The sequence below is a fragment of the Pongo abelii genome, chromosome 16 (assembly GCF_028885655.2).
Source record: "Pongo abelii isolate AG06213 chromosome 16, NHGRI_mPonAbe1-v2.0_pri, whole genome shotgun sequence".
NCBI classification, from domain to species: domain Eukaryota; kingdom Metazoa; phylum Chordata; class Mammalia; order Primates; family Hominidae; genus Pongo; species Pongo abelii.
The window spans coordinates 75,237,792-75,262,403 of record NC_072001.2 but is presented as its reverse complement, the minus strand read 5'-3'; the positions used below and the strand labels follow the sequence as shown (position 1 = coordinate 75,262,403).

At 39.0% G+C, this 24,612-nt stretch overlaps 1 protein-coding gene across 16 annotated transcripts in view; it reads left to right on the top strand.

Moving 5' to 3' along the window:
• MYO9A (myosin IXA) overlaps window positions 1-24,612 on the top strand; it is a 311,747-nt gene that overhangs the window by 93,428 nt on the left and 193,707 nt on the right. For 11 of the 16 annotated variants that reach the window (XM_024232451.3, XM_024232449.3, XM_024232458.3 and 8 more), the window contains 3 exons: window positions 2,491-2,553; window positions 9,257-9,356; window positions 11,183-11,239. In XM_024232451.3, coding sequence (XP_024088219.3) covers window positions 2,491-2,553; window positions 9,257-9,356; window positions 11,183-11,239 — 220 coding nt within the window. The remainder of the gene's footprint in view (window positions 1-2,490; window positions 2,554-9,256; window positions 9,357-11,182; window positions 11,240-24,612) is intronic. The other 5 variants (XM_054532836.2, XM_063716709.1, XM_063716708.1 and 2 more) reach the window with 1 other exon arrangement.

The following is a 24,612-nucleotide window of genomic DNA, read 5'->3' as shown; positions in this document are numbered from 1 at the left end:
TACTTGTAAAATAGGGGCAGTAATATTTGCCACACAAGGTGGTTGTGAGGATTTAACATATTAGTTCATGTTAATTTCCTTTCTCTCATTTTAGACAGGTAAGAGCCTGTTTTGGTAATTTAGACTGAAAGTGGCAATGGTAATTCAGAAAAAGAAATAAATTTTAATTATTGGTGGTGGTAGTGGCAATGGATTTTCAAAGAACCCACATTTGAGCTTTATTTTAATGAAGGAATGCAATTTACTGGACAGAGACTGGGAATAGACTAGGGAATTGGAAGTGGGAGGAAGAAAGTGAGCAGTGCAGTCAGGAGTGAATGGAATCTTTGGGGGATTCTGTGTGTGTGAGTGACTGAAGTATATAGCATGTGGTGGGAGGGAACTGGGAGAAATACAGCTTAAGAGTCAGATTCTGGCCTCTAAGAGGTTTGTCCTAATAATTTGGATTCAGTAATCTAAAGCTTTTACATTTCAGATTCTAGAACCCCTTTCCAGTGAGATCTTAGCTGATTGCACCCATTTGGGTAAGAAGTTTTAAAGACTTGGAGGGCACAGTCTGGATAAAGAGAAAAAAATATTAGACATACAATTGATGTTTAATTCCTCATTACTTTCAGGATAAAGTTCATTCTCCTGGCATATAGTATATTAGCTCTTGATTGTAGTCCGTCCGCCTATCTCATTCTCTAGTCATACGTAACTTGGGTCATACACCACACAGTGATGTTTCAGTAGATGATGGACCTCATATACTATGGTAGTCATATGAGATTTTAATACCCTATTTTTACTGTACTTTTTCTATGTTTAAATACACAAATACTTACATTGTGTTACAGTTGCCTATAGTATTCAGTGCAGTAACATGCTGTATAGCTATGTAACCTAGGAGCAACAGGCTATAACATAAGGCCTAAGTGTGCAGTAGGCTATACTATCAGGTTTGTGTAAGTGCACTCTATGATGTTGACAAACAACAAAATTGTCTAATGATGCATTTCTCAGAATGTACCTCTGTAGTTAAGTGATACGTAACTAATTGTTTTCCCTGAAGTTGGTATGTGTACCCTCCTTCCTTTATAACTTTACATAAAGGCAGTTCTCCTTTCCTTCTGGTTAATCCTTCAGATTTTGAATTCATTCACCCAGTCACTCTTTCACCAGATATATGTAATGAAAGTTTACTCTGTGCTGTGTACTCAGTATCCATGGGAATTCTTCTTTACATACTTTTTCCTTCTCGGATTGAATCTCAGGTGTCTCTCTTTGTGTATGCATAATATCCTGGTCATTGCTCTACAATAAGCCCTATCAACTCAGTATGATAGCTGCTAGATTACCTCCTTTCTCTGCTAATTTGTAAGTCATTTGAGAACAGGTAGTAGATCACTTATTTCCATATTCCTTGTGCTTGATATAGTGCCCAATAAATAACTATTTATAGAGTAAATAATTATATAATAAATTGATTTTAGGCTGTGACAATAGCATAAATATATAAAAAGAAACTATGTATCTCTTTGAGCCTTATGTAGTAATCTGTCCAAAGTATGTCTGGAAGAATGTGTAGTGGTGTAGTAGCCTAGAAATAATGTAGAGTCTGTCTTCAGGGATCTTGTGTACTATGTTTTAAACTTCTTTTTTTTTTTTTTTGAGACGGAGTTTTGCTCTTGTTGCCCAGGCTGGAGTGCAGTGGCGTGATCTTGGCTCACCGCAACCTCTGCCTCCCGGGTTCAAGTGATTCTTCTGCCTTAGCCTTCTGAGTAGCTGGAATTACAGGCGTGCGCCACCATGCCTGGCTAATTTTGTATTTTTAGTGGTGATGGGGTTTCTCCATGTTGGTCAGGCTGGTCTCGGACTCCCGACCTCAGGTGATCCACCCGCCTCGGCCTCCCAAAGTGCTGGGATTACGGGCGTGAGCCACTGCGCCCGGCCTGGTTTAAACTTCTTATTTTATTTTGCTTTACTGAAAGAAAAAAGACTCATGACCATATGAATTTAACATGGATAGCACTAACAGTACCCATACCACAATTATAATAGTATGTATTTTTATATATATATATATATATTTTTTTTTTTTTTTTGAGACAGATTCTCATTCTGTCACCCAGGCTGGAGTGCAGTGGTGTGATCTTGGTTCACTGCAACTTCCGCCTCCCAGGCTCAAACAATTCTTCTGCCTCAGCCTCCCGAGTAACTGGGATTACAGGTGCCTGCCACCATGCCTGGCTAATTTTTGTATTTTATTAGAGATGGGGTTTCACCATATCAGCCAGGCTGGTCTTGAACTCCTGACCTCAGGTGATCCTCTCTTCTCGACCTCCCAAAGTGCTGAGATTACAGGTGTGAGCCACCTCGCCCGGCCAATGGTGCATATTTTGAAATGATCTGGATAGTATTCTTTATACTTTTACACTGTCTCCAAATATTTTTCTACCTTACATTAAACTTTATTATTTATATCAACCAATTTAATTTTTCTTGTAGTGCCTATGTTGAAAAATATCTACTGGAGAAGTCCAGACTCGTTTATCAAGAGCATAATGAACGGTACGTATTTTTATTTGTGTAATTAGATGAAGTTAATTAACATTTGTATCATGCAGATTGACTTTTAAGGTCTTTGTGTATTATGACCCTTAATTCAGTTTATGTCATGCATAGCTTTATGCATAATTGCTATTTCTGTCATGGGCAGAACTTTGCAGTTTTTCAGAGGCTGCTAGGAGGAGATCTTTATTTGGTATATAGAACTATTGCAAACTGTCAGAACAAGTAAGCAGTTTCTCAGTTGTTCCTCATTCCTCTTGGTGAGCAATGTGCCTTGGGACTTTGCTCCCATTTCCTTAGTGTTCTTTTTCTAACTTGAGAAAAAAAATTTTCAATAAAGCTCTTAATTCCATTGTATTACTTGAGGTATACAGGTCTTTAGAGATGATATATGTGGTATCCTTCAGATGGAGAAATAAGATAAAGAAGTAAATTAATGATTTGTTTCATGCTACAGTGAGATTTGGTTAAGAGAGGGTTTGACTTACATTCAAATATTGGGTATGCCTTGGGCATCTCACTTAACTTTTCTGCTTCTTGGTTATTTATTCCCGTTTTACAGATAGAAAACTATTAGTAACTTTTTCTAACACATTTTAATGATAATGAAATAAGGGGATATAACTCTCATTTCCTTGGTTTTGGAGAATGAATGAGAGGTGAAATCCAGTTTTTACAAACCAGTTCTCTAGAAGAGTTTGTGAAGGATTGGGTTAATTCTTTAAACGTTTGGTAGAATTCACCAGCAAAGCCATCTGGTTCTGACTTTTATTTGTGTGAAATTTTGATTATTAATTGAAACATTTTAGTTATTGTAGATCTGTTCAGACTTTTTGTTTCATCTGTGGTCAGATTTGGTAGTTTTTCTCTTTCTAGGAATTTGTCCATTTCATCTAGGTTATCTAATTTGTTGTCAAAACTTGTTTTATAGTATCCGTTACAATCTTTTTTGTTTATGTAAGATTGGTAGTAATGTTCCGCTTTCATTCATTCCTGAATTTGATTCTCTCTCTGCTTCTTTCTGTGTCTGTCTCATCAGTTTAGGTAAAAGTTTAATTTTGAAGATCTTTTCAAAGAACCAATCTTTAGTTTCATTGATGCTCTCTATTTTTTTTCCTATTTCGTATTTCATTGATTTCTGCTCTGATGCTTATTATTTCCTTCCTTCTGCTTGCTTTGGGTTTAGTTTGCTTTTTTTTCTAGTTTCTTAAGGTGGATTGGTTAGGTTATAGATTTGAGATCTTTTTTATATGGGTTTACAGGTATAAAGCCCCTTAAGCACTGCTTCAGCTGTTTTCCATGTGTTGGTGTAGTGTTTTGTTTTTGTGCATCTTGGAGTATTTTATAATTTTGCTTGTGACTTCTTTAACCCACTGGTTATTTAGGAATGTGTTGTCAAATTTCCATGTATTTGTATTTTGGAAATGTGATTTTTTTTTTTTTTTTTTTGAGACGGAGTCTTGCTCTGAGGCACGGGCTGGAGTGCAGTGGAGCGATATCGGCTCACTGCAAGCTCTGCCTCCTGGGTTCACACCATTCTCCTGCCTCAGCCTCCCAAGTAGCTAGGACTACAGGCGCCTGCCATCACGCCCGGCTAATTTTTTGTATTTTTAGTAGAGGCGGGGTTTCACCATGTTATCCAGGATGGTCTCGATCTCCTGACCTTGTGATCCACCTGCCTTGGCCTCCCAAAGTGTTGGGATTACAGGTGTGAGCCACCATGCCCGGCCATGGAAATGTGATTTCTTATTTCACTGCAAAGTGTTTGGAGTAGTTGTATGATTTCAATCTCCTTAAATTATTGAGACTTGTTTTGTAGTAGACTACACATGGTCTACCCTGGAGGATACTCCATGTGGACTTGAAAAAATATATCCTCCTTATGTTGACTGGAGTGTTCTATAAACATGTGTTAGGTCTAATTGGTATATAGTAATTTTGAAGTCCTCTTTTTCTTGTTCATCTTCTGTCTAGTTGCTTTCTTCATTATTGAAAGTGGAGTATTACAGTCTCTCAGTATTATTGTTGAATTGTGTGCTTCTTCTCTTAGTTCTGTCAAGTTCTTTTTGTGGCTGGGTGCACTGGCTGACTCCTGTAACCCCAGCACTTTGGGAGACCAAGGCAGGCAGATCATTTGAGATGAGGAGTTTTAGACCAGCCTGGCTAACATGGTGAAACTAAAAGTATAGAAACTATCCAGGTGTGGTTGCGTGCGCCTGTATTTCCAGCTACTTGGGAGGCTGAGTCAGGAGAATCGCCTGAACCTGGAAGGTGGAGGTTGCAGTGAGCTGAGGTCTCGCCACTGCACTCCAGTCTGGGTGACAGTGTGAAACTCCATCTCAAAAAAAAAGTTCTTTTAGCTCAATGTTTTTTTGGGCTCTGTTCTTAGACACACATATATATATTTTAAATTGTTATGTCTTCTTGATGGATTGGCCCTTTTGTCATTATAAGATGGCCTTCTTTGTCCCTAGGAACAAGTTTGGTCTTTATTTTTCCTGGTATTAGTAATAATTAGTAATTATTGTTTTATCTGGTATTCTCTAGCTTGCTTTTGGATATTGCTTGCATGGTATCTTTTTTTCCCATCTTTTTATTTTTAACCTATTTGTGTCTTTGAGTCTAAAGCTTGTCTCTTGTAAACAGTATGCAGTTGGGCCATACATTTTCCTTTTATCCATTCTGCCATTTATCTACCTTTAGATTAGAGCATTTAATCTACTTAATGTAATTATTGATAAGGTAGGATTATTAATACCATTTTGCTGTTTGTTCTCCATATGTGTTACGATTTTTTTTTGTTCTTCTGTTCTTCTATTCCTGCCTTCTTCTGCATTAAATAAATGTTTTCTAGTGTACCATTTTAATTTCATTGGCATTTCTTTTTATTATTTTTTATATTCTTATTGGTTACCTTGGGCATTGTAGTTAAAATCTTATAACAATGTAGTTTGGAATAATGACGACTTAATTTTGATAGTACACAACAAACTTTGCTTGTATGTAGCTCTATTCCTTTCTCGCTCCTTTGTCCTGTAATTGTTATGCAAATTACTTCTTTATGTGGTACATCCGTCAACACATTTATAATTACTGCTTTATGTAATTTTTCAAGTTTAATAGGAAAAAAATGTTATACATAAAAAATAGGCCAGGTGCAGTGGCTCCTGCCTGTAATCCCAGCACTTTGGGGAAGCCAAGGTGGGCAGATCACTTGAGGCCAGGAGTTCGAGACCAGCCTAGACAACATGGCAAAACCTTATCTCTACAAAAATTAGCTGGGTGTGGTGGTGCACGCCTGTAGTCCCAGCTACTTAGGAGGCTGAGGTGAGAGGATCACTTGAAACGAGATAGAGGTTGCAGTGAGTCGAGATCATGCCACTGCACTCCAGCCTGGGCAACAGAGTGAGATCCTGTCAATCAATCAATCAATCAATGAGTTAATTAATTTATACTATCTTTTATATTTACCTATGTAGTTACTTTTACCATTGTTCTTTATTTCTTCGTGTTTAATGGAATCTTGTCTGGTATCCTTTTATTTCAGTCAGAAAAATGAACTACCTGTAGTATTTCTTGTAAGGCCCATCTGTAGCTGTGAAGTCCAACTTTGTTTATCTGGCAGTGTTCTAATTTCTCCTTTATTTTTCCTGGATATATACTTCTTGACTGACAATTTTTTTTTCCTTTCAACATTTTGAATACGTTATCTGTCTGCCATGGTTCCTGATGAGAAATCAGCTGTTAATCTTATATTAGGATTCCTTGATGAGGAATTTCTCTCTTGGTGCTTTCAAAATTCTCTCTTTGTCTTTGCCTTTCAAGAATTTTGGTTTGTCAAAATGTGGATTTCTTTGAGTTTATACTCTCTAGAGTTCATTGAATTTCTTGGATGTGCAGATTAATGTTTTCCATCAAATTTGGAGAGAGATTTTGGCAATTGTTTTTTCAAGTATTCTTTATGTCCCTTTCTTTTTTCTCCTTTTAGAACTCCCAGTATGTATAGGAGCCTTTTTTTCTTTTTTTTTTTTTTTGTTTTTTTTGAGACACAGTTTCATTCTTGTCACCCAGGCTGGAGTGCAATGGTGCGATCTCAGCTCACTGCAATCTTCACCTCCCCGGTTCAAGTGATTCTCCTGCCTCAGCCTCCTGAGTAGCTGGGATTACAGGTGTCTGCCACCATGCCCAGCTATTTTTTTTTTTTGTAATTTTAGTAGAGACGGGGTTTCACCGTGTTGGCCAGGCTGGCCTCGAACTCCTGACCTCAGGTGATCCACCCACCTCTGCCTCCCAAAGTACTGGGATTATAAGCGTGAGCTGCGTTGAACTCCTGACCTCAGGTGATCCACCCACCTCCACCTCCCAAAGTGCTGGCATTATAGGTGTGAGCCACCATGCCTGCCATAGGAGTCTTTTTAATGGTGTCCCACAGGTCTCTGAGACCTTGTTTATTATTCTCCATTTTTTTTTCTTCTGTTCCTTAGACGAGAGTCAATTGACCTGTCTTCATGTTTGTTGATTTTTTCTTCAAGTTCACTGGTTCTTTCTTCTACCTACTCATATTTGCCGTTGAGCTCCTCTAGATACTTTTTCATTGCAGTTATATTTTTCAACTCCAGAATTCTTTTTTGATTAATTTCTTAAAAGTCCTGTATATTAGTCTCTATTTGGTGAGATAGTGTTCTCATACTTTTCTTTAGTTCATTAAATGTGACTTTCTTTAGTTCATTGAACACATTTAAAATAGCTGATTAAAATCTTGTAAGTCTAATGTCTGGGTTTTTTCAGGGACAGTTATTAATTAATACTTTTTCTACTTTGTATCGGCTATACTGTCTTCTTTGTTTGCATGCCTTATAATTTTTTTGTTGTTGTTGAAAACTGGATTTTTTTTGGCTGGGTGTGGTGACTCACGCCTGTAATTCCAGCACTTTGGGAGGCTAAGATGGCTAGATCACCTGAGCCCTCACGAGTTCGAGACCAGCCTGGGCAACACGGGGAAACTCTGTGTCTACAAAAAATACAAAAAGTAGCCAGGTTTGGTGGTGCACACCTGTGGTCCCAGCTACTAGGGAGGCTGAAGTGGGAGAATCACTTGGGCCTAGGAGGTCAAGGCTGCACTGAATCATGAGCATGCCACTGCACTCCAACCTGGGTGACAGCTATCCTGTCTCAAAACAAAATTGGACTTTCTTTTTTTTTTTGAGACAGAGTCTCGCCCTGTCACCAGGCTGGAGTGCAGTGGCGTGATCTCGGCTCACTGCAGCCTCCGCCTCCTGGGTTCAAGCGATTCTCCTGCCTCAGCCTCCCAGAGTAGCTGGGACTACAGGCGCAAGTCACCATGCCCAGCTAATTTTTGTATTTTTAGTAGAGACGGGGTTTCACCATGTTGGCCAGGATGATCTTGATCTCTTGACCTCGTGATCCGCCCACCTTGGCCTCCCAAAGTGCTGGGATTACAGGCATGAGCTACCACGCCTGGCTGAGAAATTTGATTTTTAAAATAATACAATGTGGCCACTCTGGAAAGGAGTACTCTCCTTCCCAGGGTTTGATTGTTGTTTTTATTCCTACTGTTTGATTGTTTTGTGACTTTTCTGAGCTAATTTTTATAAAGTTGATTTTTTTTTTTTGAGTGTGGCTATTGAAGTGTCTGCTTATTTAACTTAGATGTCAGGTAATAACTGGACAGAGATTTATTTAAATGCTTGGAAACAATAAGTAAGTCTCTCACTCTTTGCCACAGGGCTCTCTATGTATATTGTTCCATGCCTTCAACACTCAGCTAGGTATTTCACAAATCTACCTTAGCCTTTATTTTCTGCTTGTGCAGGGTTTCAAAGTTAACCAGAGGTGAGAGTTTATATTTCATCTGTTTTTTTTTCTGAGAGCACATACAACCTTGGGCATGTCCACAGCGTTATGCATGCATATGGCCTTCTAGATTCCCAGGAAATTTATTGGAGGTTTTCAAAGCCAGCTTTTCCTTTTAAGTTTCTTGGTTAGCCTATTGTTTGCCTCAACTTTGATCCACTGCTTTAGGAAGTAGGCTGTTCAGCGATTGCCTCAGTTTCTATGGATCCCTCTGGGGAAAAGATCTTTGCACGATATGAAGTCCAAATCAAATCTTGTAGAGTCAGCCTTGAATATGGCTGCTCACAGAGAACCACCAGACAGTTCAAATAATATTTCTTAGGGAATGAGGCTTTGAACAAGCTCAAACCCTGTTCTGACCTTTCTGGTGGCTGCCAGGCTTCTGATCTCCAAGTTTGCAGGCTGTTGGTTTTCAAGGGGATAGAATAGGGCAAGTTTAAAACACTACAAAGCCATTTTTATTGAGATTTAGCTCTTTTTATTGAGTAAACACTCTCTGGGTTGTTGCAAGCTTTCGATTAGTTTCCACAGTTCTGAAAAGGTTAATTATGACAGATTTGCCAGATTTCTCATTGGTTTTATGGAGAAGAGAATTTTCAGAGGTCCTAACTTTGTTAACTTTGCTGCCTTCATCCCTCTCTTTTGTATTCCACATCCAAAACATCATTCAATTTTTAGGAGTACTTAAATGCTGAATTTATCACATTTATATTAAAAAATGAAGCAAAGCTGATACATTTTACTAATTACTGTTTGCTTCCCCCCTCCCCCTGTTAAATGATAACCATAAGTCACACATTATAAAACTGTACTTCTTTGTTTCCCACAGGAACTATCATGTATTCTATTACCTCCTGGCAGGAGCAAGTGAAGATGAGAGATCAGCATTCCATCTTAAGCAACCAGAGGAATATCATTATCTCAATCAGGTGAGAGTTCATAAAAAGCATTTTGAAGTGTAGGGCCGTATTAAATTTAATGCTTGAAAAATGCCTTTTTTCTAGTACTTTCTTTCTCAAACCTAGGAATGGATATTAGCTAGCATTTTCATATGTGTACTGTACAAATTTAGGTGATGCAGTTCTCAAATTTGAGGATGATTACCATCCTCATATAAATGTTAAAAGCTCAGATAATATATGTGCTTTTCGTTTTCTGTGAGATTCTTTGGGAAAATAATAATAAGCTGTTTATTGATACTTCTACTCTATTAGAAAAATGCTTTACTTTTACTAAAGTGATTTACTTTTTACAACCCCCAGAATATTAAATGTTACTAATGATTAATTCTTGTCCTTTGCAAGGGATTACTTGAAACCTAATTTGCATGTTTTGAAGTCTCATACACATACGTCTTTGCATACTATGACACTGACTTAGAGTATGACTGTTTTTATAATTTAATGAACAATCTTCTTAAATATTCAGTATGAAGGTCATCAAAGGCAAATGACTTAGAGAATTTGGATCTTTCCTCAAAACTCAAAATTCATCCCTAAACTTCCACATTGAGGAGTAATTCTTACTTTTCATTACATTGACTTTACTAATTTTATTATTTCTCATAATAACAAAAATTTTACAACCAGCACTAATGGAATTAGTAAAACAAACAATAGATCATTTAAATAATAGATTGTCTCCCCTTATTTTTCCATTGTTGGAGGCAAGATGTAATGTCTACGGAAATAAATTCCTTTATGACAGTTAAAAAAATCCTTACGAAGGTTTTGTAAACAAATTGACACTTTGATGATGGTTCAGATAGCAGTATATATTTAGGGTTATGAAAGTTACATCTTTGGCTGAGTGCAGTGGCTCACACCTGTAATCCCAGTACTTTGGTAAGCTGAGGCAGTTGAATCACCTGAGGTCAGGAGTTCGAGACCAGCCTGGCCAACATCGTGAAACCTTGTCTCTGCTAAAAACACAAAAAATTAGCTGGGTGTGGTGAGGCACGCCTGTAATCTCAGCTACTTGGGAGGCTGAGGCACAAGAATTGCTTCAACCCGGGAGGCAGAGGTTGCAGTGAGCCAAGATTGTGCCACCGCCCTCCAGCCTGGGCGACAGAGTGAGACTCCATCTCAAAAAAAAGAAAAAAAGAAAGTTATACCTTTGGCTTTCTCCAAGTTAATACAGTGTGTTGTATTAACTGTTATTTCTTAATTTTGAAACTACATATATTAATATAAACTAATGACTTTGTATTAATATATGGAGAATTCCAAGTTATTTAAAGTATCCATTTCTGATATATTATTAATTTTTATGCATAGAATTAAATAGCTTTTCAAAAATATTTGCTAATTCAGCTTCTGAGTTTTTTCCTCCCCAGTTTAAACTATTTGCATCGTATTTGGGTGATTAAAGATTTTCTTTTTTATAAAGTAATATTCTCTCATAAATGAGCTGATAGTTGTTAGTATTAGAGAAGTCTGGAATTTTGCTATTCTTTCAGATCTTTTTGTAATTAATGACCATAATATATTCCTGTCATAATGTCAGTATTCCTAGGATGTGGGACTCAGTTTATATAAATAACAGTCACTGGAGCTCATGGTATATATGAGTTCGGTAGTATAGTATACAGTCTCCCAGAATGTGAATACTGACTTCATTATTTCTTGTTTTATGCTGCTATGCAAAATAACTTTTCAGTGGAGAGCAGCAGTACTACTTGCACACCACATCTAAGAGATCATTAGAAAAGTATAATAACCATTACTTCTACCTAACTAATCTGCCTTACTTTCAGATAACAAAGAAACCCCTCAGACAGAGCTGGGATGATTATTGCTATGACTCTGAGCCGGTCAGTACAAGTACCTAAATATTCTGTGTTTCTGTCAAAGGGTACTCACATTGCGCATTTGCATCCATCTGAAGATTTAGAATGCAAATCAGCTGAAATACAAAGAATCCTAGGAAGGAAGATAAATCAATGTTTCATTTCTTTTGAATGATTGATTTATATCTGTATAGTTTGTTGATTTAAAGCCAGTTAATTTACTTCTTTTTGGATATTTTCTGGTCATTAAGACTTAGTCCACATTCAATATTTATTTTGACAAACATTAAATTGATTATGTTCCTGATTCTTCAGCATTGCTGTGGATTTGTATGAACTGTAGTTTTTTTCCCCTTTTATTTTTTAAAATTATTTTTTAGTAGTTTCATTACCTACATACTACGAGTAGTAATTATTGTTTATTTCAAAAAATTGCATCCTTTATGTTTTATATGTGAACAGTCTTTACACATAATGAATGCATGTATATTTTTCTTTGATTTTTTTTTCCCAGTAGCCAGAGTCTGTAGCCTTAATAAAATTATCCAAAAATAAGTATTGAAATTCCTGTAAATAAGGTTTTTTTTTTTATTTTTATTTTTCGAGATAGAGTCTGGCTCTTTTACTGGAGTACAGGACATGATCTTGGCTCCCTGCAACCTCCATCTCCTGGGTTCTAGCGAGTCTCATGCCTCGGCCTCCCAAGTAGCTGGGATTACAGGTGTGTGCCACCATGCCTGGTTGATTTTTCTATTTTTAGTAGAGATGGGGTTTTGCCATATTGGCCAGGCTCGTCTTGAACTCGTGGCCTCAAGTGATCTGCCCACCTTGGCCTCCCAAAGTGCTGGGATTACAGATATGAGCCACTATGCCCAGCCTATTTTATGTTTTAAATTGAGTGATTTAAGGGGATATATGATGTAATATAAAGTGAATAGGTACATTTTGCTTTAATTTTTTAAAAATTGTATTACTATATTTTAAGAAGTATATTTTTAAATTAGTGACAGAGTCTCACTATTTTGTCCAGGCTGGTCTTGAACCTCTGACCTCAAGTGATTCTCTTGCCTTGGCCTGTCAAAGTGCTGGGATTATAGGCATGAGCCACCATGCCCCGCTAAATTTAGCTTTATGTGTTATATTTTATGACAAGTTTGTAACCATAAAAAGAACACAAAACTTTTTTTCTTAAGTTTTCAATTAAGTTACTTGTAAAAAGGCTGAAAACACACACTAATCTTCCTATATCTATTAATTAACTAATGAATTAATTTATTAAATATTCTTTCTGAAAACATTTCTTAGTCCTTGCTTTAAAGAACCACAACTTTGATTCTCACTGCATGTTTATAAACTTTACTGATTGCATAACTAGCTTATTTCACAGGTGAGAATGATCAGTATACATGAATAATAATTTTTTTTTTAGAGAAATTTTGATTGTATTACTATTACATAACCAAGTAATTTTGGAGTTTAGATTTAACATTTTGGGGAAAAAAACACTTGACATATAAATTTATAGATTCTGATACATTTTAACAAAAAATTTAAGTTGTTTTGCCATTCTTAAGAAGCTCCGCCTTTTCCTTTTTCACGTACTACACCAAGTGACCATGCCTCCTTGGAAAGCTGGTAGGGGACTGCAAACACATACTGCAAATAGAAGACTTGATCATCTGTTCTGAGCTTACAGTGAAGTTGCGAACTGATCTGCTACTTTTCAGAGATAGTCTAAGTAATACTTAAGAATTTGGGGGCCGAGAGTAGTGGCTCACGCCTGTAATTCAACACTTCTGGAAGCTGAGGTGGGAGAATTGCTTGAGACTGGGAGTTTGAGACTAGCTTGAGCAACAAGGCGATACCCTATCTCTACAAAAATTTAAGCCAGGTATAGTGATACACGCCTGTAGTTCCAGCTACTCAGGAGGCTGAGGCAGGCAGATTGCTTGAGCCCAGGAGGTTGAGGCTACAGCGAGACAAGATCACACCATTACACTCCAGCCTTGGTGACACAGCAAGACTATTTAAAAAAAAAAAAAAAAAAGGATTTGGGCTCTGAAGCAGAATGACCTAACATAAATATTGGCTGGCTTATTTTCCAGTTTCATTTATTTTAGGGGTTAATAATGGTCTTTAAGTTTTGTGAGTCTTAAAGTTGTGCATGTAAAGAACTTGATAGAGTACATAATCCTTAGTAAGTGCATAGTGAATGTTGTTGCCACCATTGAAGTCATAATTACCCATCTTTCCCTTTAGAAGAACTTTGTAGCCATAATCTCCTCTTCCTTTAATAATACTTTCATCACCATTATCCGTTTATTGTGTTTTAAAATCTATTATAGTTTGAAATTTAATTTCTGATTTTCTTATGTTAATTAATAAAAGCAAGCAGTCTGAGGATCTTTATTCTTTCCTGTTAGCTCTTCCTCATAATATATTTGGGGAAAACTAAACTTTGTTTCCCTGTGAGTTATTAGAACTTATGTGACTAGCATCATAGGTAGAGAGGATTGTTTGAGGACTCTTCTGTTGTACTACATTACTTACGAATTTCGTGGGATTGTATACATGGTCCCAAGGAGACCTATAGTTAGAAAATTGCTTTTTACAAGGTACCTGTTGTTGCCCTTGTATGGTGATTTAGTTCCATTTAAGGGTTATCCTATTAAATAAGCACAAACAGCAGTGTTGCATGGGAGAGAGCAGAGGATTTGGAAGTACATAGATTTTGGATTGGCCAGCCCTGTTATTTATAAGATTTTTTTTTTTTTAAGCTTTGGAAAGTTATTTAACCTGTGAATCTATTTTCTCTTCTGTAAATGTATATATAAGTATCTCCTTGTGTTTTGAGGTTTTAGTAACTCTCATGATGACTGACATGTAGAAGAATATTTAATAAGTGTTAATTTCCCCTCTTCGAGTGGTAATAATCTATTAAATGTCTTTTTTTTTTTATTATTGTTGACATCTCAGCCTTTGTTTCCTCAATTATAAAATATGGAGAATGAATTAAATACTGGTAATATGTTGGCTGATGTCTGCCATTGTACCTTAAAGCTGATCTGAGGCCGGTTGCGGTGGCTCACGCCTGTAATCCCAGCACTTTGGGAGGCTGAGGTGGGCGGATCACGAGGTCAGGAGATTGAGACCATCCTGGCTAACACGGTGAAACCCTGTCCCTACTAAAAAATACAAAAAATTAGCTGGATGTGGTGGCGGGCGCCTGTAGTCCCAGCTACTTGGGAGGCTGAGGCAGGAGAATGGCCTGAACCCGGGAGGCGGAGCTTGCAGTGAGCCGAGATCGCGCTACTGCACTCCATCCTGGGCGACAGAGCGAGACTCTGTCTCAAAAAAAAAAAAAAGAAAACCTGATCTGAGTAACTTCAGTGTAAATGGTCAGTCAGCCTCACCAAATTCTTTTATTTATCTGAGCCTTGAATTTTAGGGTCCAACTATTAGGTAGGGTTTTAATGGTCATTGCCATAAGTGATAGTCTCAGGACACTATTGGTTCCACCATGCTGCAAAGGGATTTGACCTGTATTATTCTGTGGAGACAAAGCTCCAACCTTGGTCACTACTACCTTTACAGGAATCCAAACATCTATAAATAGGTGGAAGCTCGTTTCCTATGAGGTAGACCTCCTATAGTGCTTTCAGAGATCATGATGCAACTTGGGCAAGATACCCTGAAACCATAATGTTTTCATCTACCCTGTTTTAAGTATTTTTGCAGTATAAAGATTCCTACTGCCAAAACCCATCTGTCAGTTTGTAAGTTTGTGGTCACACCCTTAAACATGTCTTTCTGGCTTTATTCCTTACCCTCTGCCAGTCTAGTATAAGGTCTCTGCATACTCCACAACTTTCTCTGCATGTATTTTTCCGTTTAAAAAGCACTTCACATCTGGCCAGGTGCGGTGGGTCACGCTTGTAATCCCAGCACTTTGGGAAGCGGGTGGATCACTTGAGGTCAGGAGTTCGAGACCAACCTGGCCAACATAGTGAAACCCTGTCCCTACCAAAAAAAAAAAAAAAAAAAAAAATAGCAGGGCGTGGTGATATGTGCCTGTAGTCCCAGCTACTCAGGAGGCTGAGGTGAGAGAATCACTTGATCCCGGGAGGCAGAGGTTGCAGTGAGCCAAGATTGAACCACTGCACTCCAGCCTGGGTGGACAGAGTGAAACCCTGCCTCAAAAAAATTTTAAAAAAGCACTTAACATCCTCTTTTCTTCTATTCTCTTTTCTTTTTCTTTTCTTTTCTTTTCTTTTCTTTCTTTCTCTTTCTGTCTGTTTCTCTCTCTCTCTTCTTTTCTTTTCTTTCCTTTCTTTCATGGTGTCTTGCTCTGTCACCCAGGCTGGAGCACAGTGGCACCATATCGGCTCACTGCAACCCCCACCTTCTGGGTTCAAGTGATTCTTCTGCCTCAGCCTCTGAGTAGCTGGGATTACAGGTGCCCGGCACCACGCCTGGCTAATTTTTGTATTTTTAGTAGAGATAGGTTTTCACCATGTTGGCCAGGCTGGTCTTGAACTCCTGACCTTAGGTGATCTGCGTGCCTCAGCCTCCCAAAGTGCTGGGATTACAGGCATGAGCCACCGTGCCCGGCCACTTGTCTCTGTTTCTTAAAATGGTACTTAAGAAATCATACATTTTTATAACTACCAGTGTAGAGTGCAGGACATAAACTGAAACAATTGACTTTGAAGGTTAGTAAAGATGCTGGAGATCACTTAAGAAAAAAGGAGATAAATAACATAGGCTTGGTTGGAATCCCAGCTACACTATTAACAAGCTTCACCACCATAGGAGCAATTGGCTTAAATTCTGAGCCAGTGCTGCTTGCTGCTTGTGTGAAAGGCAATCATAACTACCACCAGAGGTTTTTTTTTTTTTTTTTTTTTTTTTTTTTTTTTTTTTTTTTTTTTTCTTTTATTATTATTATTATACTTTAGGTTTTATGGTACATGTGCACAATGTGCAGGTAAGTTACATATGTATACATGTGCCATGCTAGTGCGCTGCACCCACCAACTCGTCATCTAGCATTAGGTATATCTCCCAATGCTATCCCTCCCCCCTCCCCCCACCCCACAACAGTCCCCAGAGTGTGATGTTCCCCTTCCTGTGTCCATGTGTTCTCATTGTTCAATTCCCACCTATGAGTGAGAATATGCGGTGTTTGGTTTTTTGTTCTTGCGATAGTTTACTGAGAATGATGATTTCCAATTTCATCCATGTCCCTACAAAGGACGTGAACTCATCATTTTTTATGGCTGCGTAGTATTCCATGGTGTATATGTGCCACATTTTCTTAATCCAGTCTATCATTGTTGGACATTTGGGTTGGTTCCAAGTCTTTGCTATTGTGAATAATGCGGCAATAAACATACGTGTGCATGTGTCTTTATAGCAGCATGATTTATAGTCCTTTGGGTATATACCCAGTAATGCAATGGCTGGGTCGAATGGAATTTCTAGTTCTAGATCCCTGAGGAATCGCCACACTGACTTCCACAAGGGTTGAACTAGTTTACAGTCCCACCAACAGTGTAAAAGTGTTCCTATTTCTCCACATCCTCTCCAGCACCTGTTGTTTCCTGACTTTTTAATGATTGCCATTCTAACTGGTGTGAGATGGTATCTCATTGTGGTTTTGATTTGCATTTCTCTGATGGCCAGTGACGGTGAGCATTTTTTCATGTGTTTTTTGGCTGCATAAATGTCTTCTTTTGAGAAGTGTCTGTTCATGTCCTTCGCCCACTTTTTGATGGGGTTGTTTGTTTTTTTCTTGTAAATTTGTTGGAGTTCATTGTAGATTTTGGATATTAGCCCTTTGTCAGATGAGTAGGTTGCGAAAATTTTCTCCCATTTTGTAGGTTGCCTGTTCACTCTGATGGTAGTTTCTTTTGCTGTGCAGAAGCTCTTGAGTTTAATTAGATCCCATTTGTCAATTTTGGCTTTTGTTGCCATTGCTTTTGGTGTTTTAGACATGAAGTCCTTGCCCATGCCTATGTCCTGAATGGTAATGCCTAGGTTTTCTTCTAGGGTTTTTATGGTTTTAGGTCTAACATTTAAGTCTTTAATCCATCTTGAATTGATTTTTGTATAAGGTGTAAGGAAGGGATCCAGTTTCAGCTTTCTACATATGGCTAGCCAGTTTTCCCAGCACCATTTATTAAATAGGGAATCCTTTCCCCATTTCTTGTTTTTGTCAGGTTTGTCAAAGATCAGATACTTGTAGATATGTGGCATTATTTCTGACGGCTCTGTTCTGTTCCATTGATCTGTGTCTCTGTTTTGGTACCAGTACCATGCTGTTTTGGTTACTGTAGCCTTGTAGTATAGTTTGAAGTCAGGTAGTGTGATGCCTCCAGCTTTGTTCTTTTGGCTTAGGATTGACTTGGCGATGCGGGCTCTTTTTTGGTTCCATATGAACTTTAAAGTAGTTTTTTCCAATTCTGTGAAGAAGGTCATTGGTAGCTTGATGGGGATGGCATTGAATCTGTAAATTACCTTGGGAAGGATGGCCATTTTCATGATATTGATTCTTCCTACCCATGAGCATGGAATGTTCTTCCATTTGTTTGTATCCTCTTTTATTTCCTTGAGCAGTGGTTTGTAGTTCTCCTTGAAGAGGTCTTTCACATCCCTTGTAAGTTGGATTCCGAGGTATTTTATTCTCTTTGAAGCAATTGTGAATGGGAGTTCACTCATGATTTGGCTCTCTGTTTGTCTGTTATTGATGTATAAGAATGCTTGTGATTTTTGCACATTGATTTTGTATCCTGAGACTTTGCTGAAGTTGCTTATCAGCTTAAGGAGATTTTGGGCTGAGACAATGGGGTTTTCTAGATATACTATCATGTCATCTGCAAACAGGGACAATTTGACTTCCTCTTTTCCTAATTGAATACCCTTGATTTCCTTCTCCTGCCTAATTGCCCTGGCCAGAACTTCCAACACTATGTTGAATAGAAGTGGTGAGAGAGGGCATCCCTGTCTTGTGCCAGTTTTCAAAGGGAATGCTTCCAGTTTTTGCCCATTCAGTATGATATTGGCTGTGGGTTTGTCATAAATAGCTCTTATTATTTTGAGATACGTCCCATCAATTCCTAATTTATTGAGAGTTTTTAGCATGAAGGGTTGTTGAATTTTGTCAAAGGCCTTTTCTGCATCTATTGAGATAATCATGTGGTTTTTGTCTTTGCTTCTGTTTATATGCTGGATTACATTTATTGATTTGCGTATATTGAACCAGCCTTGCATCCCAGGGATGAAGCCCACTTGATCATGGTGGATAAGCTTTTTGATGTGCTGCTGGATTCTGTTTGCCAGTATTTTATTGAGGATTTTTGCATCAATGTTCATCAAGGATATTGGTCTAAAATTCTCTTTTTTTGTTGTGTCTCTGCCAGGCTTTGGTATCAGGATGATGCTGGCCTCATAAAATGAGTTAGGGAGGATTCCCTCTTTTTCTATTGATTGGAATAGTTTCAGAAGGAATGGTACCAGCTCCTCCTTGTACCTCTGGTAGAATTCGGCTGTGAATCCATCTGGACCTGGACTTTTTTTGGTTGGTAAGCTATTGATTATTGCCACAATTTCAGCTCCTGTTATTGGTCTATTCAGAGATTCAACTTCTTCCTGGTTTAGTCTTGGGAGGGTGTATGTGTCGAGGAATTTATCCATTTCTTCTAGATTTTCTAGTTTATTTGCATAGAGGTGTTTGTAATATTCTCTGATGGTAGTTTGTATTTCTGTGGGATCGGTGGTGATATCCCCTTTATCATTTTTTATTGCATCTATTTGATTCTTCTCTCTTTTTTTCTTTATTAATCTTGCTAGCGGTCTATCAATTTTGTTGATCCTTTCAAAAAACCAGCTCCTGGATTCATTTATTTTTTGAAGGGTTTTTTGTGTCTCTATTTCCTTCAGTTCTGCTCTGATTTTAGTTATTTCTTGCCTTCTGCTAGCTTTTGAATGTGTTTGCTCTTGCTTTTCTAGTTCTTTTAATTGTGATGTTAGGGTGTCAATTTTGGATCTTTCCTGCTTTCTCTTGTGGGCATTTAGTGCTATAAATTTCCCTCTACACACTGCTTTGAATGCATCCCAGAGATTCTGGTATGTTGTGTCTTGGTTCTCGTTGGTTTCAAAGAACATCTTTATTTCTGCCTTCATTTCGTTATGTACCCAGTAGTCATTCAGGAGCAGGTTGTTCAGTTGCCATGTAGTTGAGCGGTTTTGAGTGAGATTCTTAATCCTGAGTTCTAGCTTGATTGCACTGTGATCTGAGAGACAGTTTGTTACAATTTCTGTTCTTTTACATTTATTGAGGAGAGCTTTACTTCCAAGTATATGGTCAATTTTGGAATAGGTGTGGTGTGGTGCTGAAAAAAATGTATATTCTGTTGATTTGGGGTGGAGAGTTCTGTAGATGTCTATTAGGTCCGCTTGGTGCAGAGCTGAGTTCAATTCCTGGGTATCCTTGTTGACTTTCTGTCTCGTTGATCTGTCTAATGTTGATAGTGGGGTGTTAAAGTCTCCCATTATTAATGTGTGGGAGTCTAAGTCTCTTTGTAGGTCACTCAGGACTTGCTTTATGAATCTGGGTGCTCCTGTATTGGGTGCATATATATTTAGGACAGTTAGCTCTTCTTGTTGAATTAATCCCTTTACCATTATGTAATGGCCTTCTTTGTCTCTTTTGATCTTTGTTGGTTGAAAGTCTGTTTTATCAGAGACTAGGATTGCAACCCCTGCCTTTTTTTGTTTTCCATTTGCTTGGTAGATCTTCCTCCATCCTTTTATTTTGAGCCTATGTGTGTCTCTGCACGTGAGATGGGTTTCCTGAATACAGCACACTGATGGGTCTTGAGTCTTTATCCAGTTTGCCAGTCTGTGTCTTTTAATTGGAGCATTTAGTCCATTTACATTTAAAGTTAATATTGTTATGTGTGAATTTGATCCTGTCATTATGATGTTAGCTGGATATTTTGCTCGTTAGTTGATGCAGTCTCTTCCTAGTCTCGATGTTCTTTACATTTCGGTATGATTTTGCAGTGGCTGGTACCGGTTGTGCCTTTCCATGTTTAGCGCTTCCTTCAGGAGCTCTTTTAGGGCAGGCCTGGTGGTGACAAAATCTCTCAGCATTTGCTTGTCTGTAAAGTATTTTATTTCTCCTTCACTTATGAAGCTTAGTTTGGCAGGATATGAAATTCTGGGTTGAAAATTCTTTTCTTTAAGAATGTTGAATATTGGCCCCCACTCTCTTCTGGCTTGTAGGGTTTCTGCCGAGAGATCCGCTGTTAGTCTGATGGGCTTCCCTTTGATGGTAACCCGACCTTTCTCTCTGGCTGCCCTTAACATTTTTTCCTTCATTTCAACTTTGGTGAATCTGACAATTATGTGTCTTGGAGTTGCTCTTCTCGAGGAGTATCTTTGTGGCGTTCTCTGTATTTCCTGAATCTGAATGTTGGCCTGCCTTGCTAGATTGGGGAAGTTCTCCTGGATAATATCCTGCAGAGTGTTTTCCAACTTGTTTCCATTCTCCCCGTCACTTTCAGGTACACCAATCAGACGTAGATTTGGTCTTTTCACATAGTCCCACATTTCTTGGAGGCTTTGCTCGTTTCTTTTTATTCTTTTTTCTCTAAACTTCCCTTCTCGCTTCATTTCATTCATTTCATCTTCCAGGGCTGATACCCTTTCTTCCATTTGATCGCATCGGCTCCTGAGGCTTCTGCATTCTTCACGTAGTTCTCGAGCCTTGGTTTTCAGCTCCATCAGCTCCTTTAAGCACTTCTCTGTATTGGTTATTCTAGTTATACATTCTTCTAAATTTTTTTCAAAGTTTTCAACTTCTTTGCCTTTGGTTTGAATATCCTCCCGTAGCTCGGAGTAATTTGATCGTCTGAAGCCTTCTTCTCTCAGCTCGTCAAAGTCATTCTCCGTCCAGCTTTGTTCCGTTGCTGGTGAGGAACTGCGTTCCTTTGGAGTAGGAGAGGTACTCTGGTTTTTAGAGTTTCCAGTTTTTCTGCTCTGTTTTTTCCCCATCTTTGTGGTTTTATCTACTTTTGGTCTTTGATGATGGTGATGTACAGATGGGTTTTTGGTGTGGATGTCCTTTCTGGTAGTTTTCCTTCTAACAGACAGAACCCTCAGCTGCAGGTCTGTTGGAGTACCTGGCCGGCCGTGTGAGGTGTCAGTCTGCCCCTGCTGGGGGGTGCCTCCCAGTTAGGCTGCTCGGGGGTCAGGGGTCAGGGACCCACTTGAGGAGGCAGTCAGCCCGTTCTCAGATCTCCAGCTGCGTGCTGGGAGAACCACTGCTCTCCTCACAGCTGTCAGACAGGGACATTTAAGTCTGCAGAGGTTACTGCTGTCTTTTTGTTTGTCTGTGTCCTGCCCCCAGAGGTGGAGCCTACAGAGGCAGGCAGGCCTCCTTGAGCTGTGGTGGGCTCCACCCAGTTCAAGCTTCCAGGCTGCTTTGTTTACCCAAGCGAGCCTGGGCAATGGCGGGCGCCCCTCCCCCAGCCTCGCTGCCGACTTGCTGTTTGATCTCAGACTGCTGTGCTAGCAATCAGCGAGACTCCGTGGGCGTAGGACCCTCTGAGCCAGGTGCGGGCTATACTCTCCTGGGGCACCGTTTCCTAAGCCCGTCGGAAAAGCACAGTATTCGGGTGGGAGTGGCCCGATTTTCCAGGTGCCGTCTGTCACCCCTGGAAGGGGAACTCCCTGACCCCTTGCGCTTCCCGAGTGAGGCAATGCCTCGCCCCTGCTTCGGCCGGCGCACGGTGCGCTCACCGACTGACCTGCGCCCACTGTCTGGCACTCCCTAGTGAGATGAACACGGTACCTCAGATGGAAATGCAGAAATCACCCGTCTTCTGCGTCGCTCGCGCTGGGAGCTGTAGACCGGAGCTGTTCCTATTCGGCCATCTTCCCACCAGAGGTTTTATAAGGATCAAATATAATATGGAACTGGACAGTGTCTCATGCTTATAATCCCAGCACTTTGCAAGGCTGAGCTAGGCAGATCGCTTGAGCCCAAGAGTTTAAGACCAGCCTGGGCAACATGGCAAAACACTGTCCCTCCAAAAAAATATAAAAATCAGATGGATGCTGTGGTGTACGCCTGTAGTCCCAGCTATTCCTCAGGAGGGTGAGGTGGACCACTTGAGCCCAGGAGGCGGAGGTTGCAGTGAGCTGGGATTGTGCCACTGCACTCCAACCTTGGCAACAGAGCAAGACTCCATCTCAAAGAAAAAAGAAAAAGAGACAAGATAGTATGATTTCTTAAGTACAATTTTAAGAAATAGAGACAAGATAGAAGAAAATATCTAATTTGACTCTTCTCTTTCTCTTCCTCACACCCACACTAATTGCCTACTACATGCTAGGTTTATCCTAGGCATTTGTAAATGAGAAAATGTGTCACCTCATAGAAAGAGCAAGGTCTGATAGCATGAAAGAGCATTTGGGTATGTTTGTGGGGGGAATGTAGTGGCATGTTATCAAGTACAAAACAAGAACTTAAATGGAGCTGACAGAAGGATTGCCTATGTTCTTTCAGTGGAAGGGGTTGTAACAGTTGTTGGTTAGTTCCCTGCCTTATCCTTGGAACGAACCTTACCATTTCTTTGAATTCTGGCTGACCAGTATTTGGATCCTGGGGCCTGAAGGCTTTTTCCAGAACCCTGGAAGGACTTGGCATTTGTAGGGCCCTCTAGAAGTGACTTGGGAACTAACAGCTGCCTGCTCCCTCTCCAGAAGTCTTCAAACAATGACTGATGAGAGATTAGATGGTATATAAATACAGTAGCTCCCTCACCTCTGTAGGTTTTATATTGTTTCCCAGAGATAACCTTGGGATTAAACTCCATTTAACTACTTTCATAGTAGTTACCACAGACTGTTTAGTCTGTCTTCTCTTTTACTTTCTCACTTTCTCTGTGACTTGTATTTGACTCTTGGTCTGTCTCAAGATCTGCCTCCCAGGGAGCCCAAATTAAGATAAAGTCATTTCTGTTCTGGGAGATATAATTTATCCTTAGTTTTTCTTCTACAGTTATCATCAGAGAAACAGAGAAGGGAATTAATACACTTTTTTTTAAACTATGATTTTGATATTCACTGAGACCACTTTGGGTTTCTAAGAACGTTTGATTAAGGATAAGAGCAAATACAAATATGTTTCAGTGCCTCTTTCGGTGTACTTTCCCACTATTTTATATACATTAATTGTTCCATTCACTTTCGGGGCAGATTAGAACACTGTTAGTTAGAAGAATCATTACTGACACATGTGGAAGCATAGATGCCCCCTGCCTTGCCACTTGTAATAGGAAAATATTTGTTAAATCATAAAGCGAATGAACTGTTTGTGTTTTGAGACTAGGGAGAAGAGTAGCAAGAGAGCTTTTTACAAAAGGTTACTTACTATAGGTAAAAGAAGAATGTGTTTAAAAATTTATCTTAGGGCCAGGTACGGTGGCTTACTCCTGTAATCCCAGCACTTTGGGAGGCTGAGGCGGGCGGATCTTCTGAGGTCAGGAGTTTGAGACCAGCCTGGCCAATGTGGTGAAACCCCGTCTCTACTAAAAAATATAAGAAAATTAGCCTGGCATGGTGGCATGCACCTGTAATCCCAGCTGCTTGAGAAGCTGAGGCAGGGGAATTGCTTGAACCCGGGAGGCAGAGGTTGCACTGAGCAGACATTGCGTCATTGCACACCAGCTGGGCAACAAGTGCGACACTCTATCTCAAAAAAAAAAAACAATTATTTTAATGAGTGGGACATTGGCATGTTAGTAGAATGTCTTAAAATTGCTTATTGAAAGCAATTTTATAGTAATAAAATTAAATGCATGGGTTCTCAGAAAGAACTTTACTTGTGGTGAATTTAAATTTTTAAACTATGCATGTGTAGCTTTCCATGTAGAGAATAAAAATATTATTAACAGCATTTCAAAACTTAATTTTAAGCTTTAGATATTCATTAACTAATGCTTACAGTGCCTAAAACAGATTTTCTTCTACATGGTAAATACTTGATAAATACTTTTTATAAAATAAAATGAGCACTTTCTTTATTTCTGAAAAAGGAATGTTTCATTCAATTCAATATTTATATATTATTCAATAATTCAACGACTATGTATTTACCGAAATAATGACTTGTTTTTGGCACTGACTTCGCACTGGGGATCTGCAGTTAATAAGACAATTAACAGTTCATATACTTCACTGAGTACTTCAGAGAATATTCCCTAGGAAGATAGGCATTAAAAATGTAAATGCAAATATGAGGAGGTTTTTGAAAGTGCAAGGGACTGTGAGAACTTACAGTAAAGAGATTTATGACTCACTTATTGTTTTGAAGATTTAGAGTATGT